General features: G+C 36.0%; 1 protein-coding gene and 1 pseudogene across 1 annotated transcript; both read left to right on the forward strand.

The window, feature by feature from the left end:
- The first annotated feature begins 908 nt into the window (after nucleotides 1–908).
- On the forward strand, nucleotides 909–2,284 carry LOC127126101 (probable galacturonosyltransferase 6). Its single transcript, XM_051054960.1, has 3 exons — nucleotides 909–1,354; nucleotides 1,737–1,880; nucleotides 1,930–2,284. The coding sequence occupies exons 1-3, from the start codon at nucleotides 1,142–1,144 to the stop codon at nucleotides 2,047–2,049; spliced, it is 477 nt and encodes a 158-aa protein (XP_050910917.1). The 5' UTR covers nucleotides 909–1,141; the 3' UTR covers nucleotides 2,050–2,284.
- A 285-nt stretch (nucleotides 2,285–2,569) lies between these two features.
- Nucleotides 2,570–3,798, forward strand: LOC127126102 (photosystem II reaction center W protein, chloroplastic-like; annotated as a pseudogene).
- The last annotated feature ends 2,202 nt before the right edge of the window (nucleotides 3,799–6,000 follow it).

Raw genomic sequence — 6,000 nt, forward strand, 5'->3', positions numbered from 1 at the left:
TACTAAGATCCAACAGGAATGTCATTTTTTCTTGTATGTACTATACTCTTCTCGTATCTTACACCAGTTCCAACATTTCCATCTATTTTAGAATCAATTTAAGTCTCAACATTGCCACATCTAGTTTGAACCTCAACTTCTGGTCTGAAAGTAAGGCCAGGAAGTAAAAGGAACAGAGTTATGTGATGGAGGGTGGTAGCATTTGTGTTCTTTTTGGATAGACAAATATATTCTATAAACACATTTTAAGGCTTTAAAATTAAGTTTCCATCTACATCACTATGGACATGACATGACCGAATGACGAACACCCAAATATCATGGGATGTACACTCGTATTTTGAGAGTAAGATTATTGGAGGTGGCCACATTAGGATTAGGACAGAACAAAGACAAAAAATCTCTAGGAGTTTGTTCCTTGTATTAATTTTAGCTATTTTAAGAATATCATCATTAAATTGAACAATTTAGTTATCTATTTTTGGATAGACAAATATATTCTATGTTGATGTGTTGTAAATTGAACAATTTAGTTATCTATTAATACATCTTATTCACAAATTCTTATTTTCTAATGACGTACCCGTACTTTGTTTTTTATTAAAATGCTGTTTGCAGTACCGGGTACCGTACCCGTACCTATGCATCATAGAAAAAAAAAGTAATTTTCCAGAGAGGATTACCTCTTCTACAATGTCAGTCTTAAGCAATTTATAGAGGTGTCTAAGTTTTAGCCAATACATGAAACACAATGAGATAGGAAAGCTATATGATATCTCCTAAGAAGTATTAAGTTTGTATATATAATGGCAATAAAACTTGACGACGACTTTTAAATTGCAGGAACAGTAAAAACTTGTTTTACATATAGTGACTAATTCACTCAACTTTCCTTCAATCTTAATGTGGTTCTAACCCTCCTGGGAAAGCCACCATCCACATACAGAACATAGACAATTTTGAGTGGTTGTCCAAGTACAATACATTCAAGAAACAAAATTCCAGTGATCTAAGATATACTTCTGAATTGAACTACCTCCATTTCTACCTGCCAGATATCTTCCCCACTCTAAATAAGATTCTGCTCTTTGATCATGATGTGGTGGTGCAACAAGATCATAGCAAACTATGGAATACTGACATGATTGAAAAAGTTATCGCAGGAGTTGGGACTTGCCAGGAAGGTGAAACTTCATTTCGCAGGATGGATATGTTCATAAACTTCTCAAATCCCTACATTGCAAAGAGGTTTGATGTCAATGCTTGTACATGGGCATTTGGGATGAATTTGTTTGATTTGCAGCAGTGGAGGAGGCATAATTTAACTGGTGTCTATCACAAATATTTGCAAAAGGTATGCTTACAGAAATATATATTTTGTTACATGCTTCTAGTTATTTTCTTTGTTTGGTCTATATCTATTTTACACCATCCCCCAAATCTCTCGGTTGCTCCTTGCATTGGTTTAGTAATTTAGAATTAGAACAATTTTTTTGTTGCTTTCACTGTTCATTGCAAAAGAATATAAACAAGTGGCTTTTCTGTAATATTAAAAGTAAAAACTAAGAAATGAAAATAGAAAAAAATCTATGTTTTTGTATCTCTAACTTTGATGTTTGATTCTAATGAATGTTCTTATTCAAATTGCATAAGATGGAGCAGAAACAGATTTTTTTTTTATAAAGTTCTGATGCAACGATAATGTGATGTGATTTTCACTGGGTAATTAATTGCAGGGTTCCAATATGCCATTGTTTAGCACCGGCAGTCTGCCATTAGCCTGGCTCACCTTCTATAACAAAACTATGGTTTTGGACAGACGGTGGCACATTGTTGGCCTTGGTTATGACTCGGTCATTGACACAAATAAGATTGAGCAAGCTGCTGTTATCCACTTTGATGGAATTAGGAAGCCATGGATGGATATTTGCTTGGCAAGATACAAGGGTTATTGGTCCAACTTTATCAAGTTTGACCTCCCTCTTTTGCAACGTTGCAATACCCAGGCGTAGCCCAACAACTAAAATGATTCTACCTGGCAGGTGTTGATCGACTAGAAGTCGAAGATATGTTTTACTTTCACTTTCGAGGATAGATTTACATGATTATTGAAATTACTACTATCATTTCAATTGTTGAGCCAATTGCTTGGTGCTCCTTTATCCTGTTTCACGAGGTTAGAAAGCAGTGGGTATTCAAGTATTATTCGTGTAATATTAATTTATTGTACTACTATTTAGGAGTACATTTTTTTAATGTAATTTACATAGGAATGTTACCATCATACTTATTTTCACAAAATTTCAAATCAATTACTACTATGTAAAATTAAGTATTACCAAACATCTCATCCGTGGAGAATGATATGTGGTGTTCTGGAATTTACATTCAGTGTCTTCTAGTTATGGTTGGGGATTCACGAGTGATAGGGAAGCAATGGTTGTGCAAGTGAAGTGTTGGGCAGCAAACCAAACATATCGCATGAAACGTGGATAAACTTAATTGGATGTTTGTAGATATGGATATAGTATCTACTAACGGGTTTTCATTTTCCAATCTACGGTGTGTGGTGTATAGATTGACAATGCACCAATGATAATAACGACTGCGACATACTTTCCCATTTGTATGAAATAAACAAGAGTGCGGACAGAAGTTGGCTACCCATACTTGGAAACCTGAATCGATATTGAAGAAAAATGACAACCATTATTCCAAGCAACCTCTTGGAGTCTCATTCCAAACCGTTGTTGGCAAGTTTATTTATCCTCAATTATTTAATATTTCTAGAGAATCAACCAGTTTATTCCAAAAGTAATTCTATAGGATTGCCGTCAATGGCTAAGGTTGGAGGAGTGAGGTGTTCCATTGAAGGAAGGCATGATGTGCAAGAAAGCAGCTTAAACATAGGAATGGGAGCAGCCATGATAGCAGCTATATCCGCTGCAACCTTGTCAAGCCCAGCAGCCATGGCTTTGGTAGATGAGAGAATGAGCACTGAAGGAACTGGGCTTCCCTTTGGGCTTAGCGATAATCTTCTTGGTTGGATCTTGTTTGGAAAATTTTACCTTGTACCCCTACAATTAACCCCATACCCCTACAAAAATTTAAAAATTCCCATTTTACCCTTAATTGGTTTTAACCAATTTACCATTTCATTTTTACCATTCAGTTGAAAATTGCAAAAATTACACTTTCACACCCCTCGCACCGGAACTCCTGCAAAAAGACTTCCGGTATGTATTTTTCCAAACCGGAAGACTTTAGGAAAGACTTCCGGAACACAAAAAAAGCAAACCGGAACACTTAAGGAAAGAGTTCCGGTTCACATAAAAAAAATTCAAAAAATTTTGCATACCGGAACTCTTTGGAGAAGTGTTCCGGTTTGCTTTTTTTTGTGTTCCGGAAGTCTTTCTTTAAGTCTTCCGGTACGTTTTTTTTTTTTTTAATTTTTTTTTTTACAGAAACCGGAACTCTTTAGAGAAGTGTTCCGGTATACAATTTCCAAACCGGAAGACTTACTCTTAAGTGTTCCGGTATACAATGCAAAAACGCCAAATATTTTTCTTCTCCGGAAGTCTTCAACGAAAATGGTAAAAAAAATTTGAAACGGAAAATATACCCTATTTATATGAGGGTATTTTGGTCAAAAAAATTTAAATGTAAGGGTATGGGTACAATTGTAGGGGTATAGGGTAAAATTTTCTCTTGTTTGGTGTCTTCGGTCTTATCTGGGCTCTGTATTTTATCTACGCCTCCTCCATCGAAGAGGATGATGATTCTGGATTGTCTCTGTAAAACGCCAAAGGATCTGCACCGTAGAAATTGTACAGTAAAATCCTTTTTTGTTAAATTAAGAAACTACTTGTGTATTCATTATATATTTCTACTTCACAAAATATAGGAGTCCTTCTTTCCCTTTGGGATATGATTCTTCTTTTCCGGTACTTCCAAATAGCCAATTCTATCAGTAATGCCCTAGTTGCTAATGATCATGATCTTGTTTTTAATATGGTTTAACCTCTTACAAACTAGGGATTTAGCCCTAATCTAGAGGTAATGATCTTGTTTTTAATATGGTTTAACCTCTTACAAACTAGGAATTTAGCCCTAATCTAGAGGCAATTGCATCATTAGTAATTGAGAGTTAATCACAAGGACAATGGTGTCTTCTATATAAGGTCAAATCGGGAGTTTTCCTTCATTTTTCTTATTGTTTTCTCTTTTCAAGTTCAGAATTAAGAGGAAAGGAGAAAAAGCTAGAAGGGGGTGAAAACCCTAAGGAAAGGGAGGAGAGTTCTTGAATCCATCATTATCTTTATTGCATGTTAAAGTTCTTGAAGGAGAGGGTGCCAAAAAGCTTTGTCCATCATCTTTTCACTACCATAATCACCTTTCTTTCATTCCCTAATGAAATTCTGGTATCAGATATAAGATGTCGAAGGTAATGTCACGACACTAATATCTGTTAATACACAATGGATAATAAAACAGAATTGTAAAGCATTCAACACAAGCAATTGTTAACCCAGTTCGGTGCAACTCACCTACGTCTGGGGGCTACCAAGCCAGGAAGGAAATTCACTATAATAGAATTAGTTCAAAGACTATCCGTACACTTCAACAAGTTACAGTCTTTCTCACCTAATCTCTACCCGTGCAATTTCTACCTAAGCACTCTTAGATATGAGAACCCACTCACTTCCCTTACAATCACAAACCCGTGATCTTAAACAACACTCCTTGTGAAAAGAAAATACTTTTCAATTACAAACACTCTTGATTTTACTTCACAGTTTCAATCAAGAAGACACACTCTTGATCTTGCTTCAAAGCTTTGATCAAGAAGACAAATCAGTCTAATTCAATCATCAATGGATGACTTGAATGACCTACATACACAAACCCTAGCTCTCTCTCTAAATTTCGCTCAGTCTTGGTTGTGTGTTCAAACAGGTTTTCTGAGTCCCTTTTTATAGAAACATTGGACAACTTGAAAACCCTAGATATATTTTCCAATCAAATCTTTTTAAATCAGCTGTAAAGATCTCTTTGGAAAATAAACAAATCTGGTTGAAATCTCTGACAGAATGCGCCAGCTAGCCATATCTTCAGTCAACCAATGATTGCCAATAATTGAGCAATCACAAAACACCAGACATTCAAACTGAATGTTCTGTGTACAGGATGTCATGACATCGGGTCTGACATCTTGGAAAAATCCTGCATAATCCAATTTCCTTTTAAAGTAGGTACAACCATATCAGATACCATGACATTGTGTATGTCATCTGAAACAATCCTGCATGACCATGTCTTTCCTTAAGCTCCAGCAGGTACAACCAATATCAGAAGCCTTGTCTTTGTATGTGGCATTCTGAAACAATCTTGCTTGCATATCTTCTTTAACTCCAACAGGTACAAAAGATATCTCATGTTAAGACATCCCACATGACATCTTGTGAACACCCTTTGTTTTACCAAAATTGCTGCCAACTCTTAGAATCAACAAACTCCCCCTTTGGCAAATTTTGGCTAAAACATATATCTGTCCTTTTTGTTCACAAGGCAAACTATCAGCAGTTAAACTACTAAACAGTATTTTAATTAGCAGCAGAAGCAAAATAATTACTAGCTATGGCTACTAGTAATACACATATGCACAAGGGTACTTCTCCTCCCCCTAAATTTGTGCAACAACAACAGAATTACTAGTTATGGATGCAACTAGTAAGACACACAAAACTGCATAATGCACAAGGGTACTTCTTCTCCCCCTTAATCAGTGCATTCATCAAATAACAGCTACTGAACTTCAGCACCTGTACCAGCCAGAATGTCATACTGACATCTGCTTTAACATCAGCATTTGTGCACCTCTTCATCAGCACCTGTGCACCTCTTCCAATAATAGCTGTATTTTTGTTCAGCCACAACCAACTTCAATATCAAGCACTTCTCCCCCTTTTTAGTCAAAATTGACCAAAGGTGACCAATCAG

The sequence above is a fragment of the Lathyrus oleraceus genome, chromosome 3 (genome assembly GCF_024323335.1).
Source record: "Lathyrus oleraceus cultivar Zhongwan6 chromosome 3, CAAS_Psat_ZW6_1.0, whole genome shotgun sequence".
In the NCBI taxonomy this organism is placed as follows: Eukaryota; Viridiplantae; Streptophyta; class Magnoliopsida; order Fabales; family Fabaceae; genus Lathyrus; species Lathyrus oleraceus.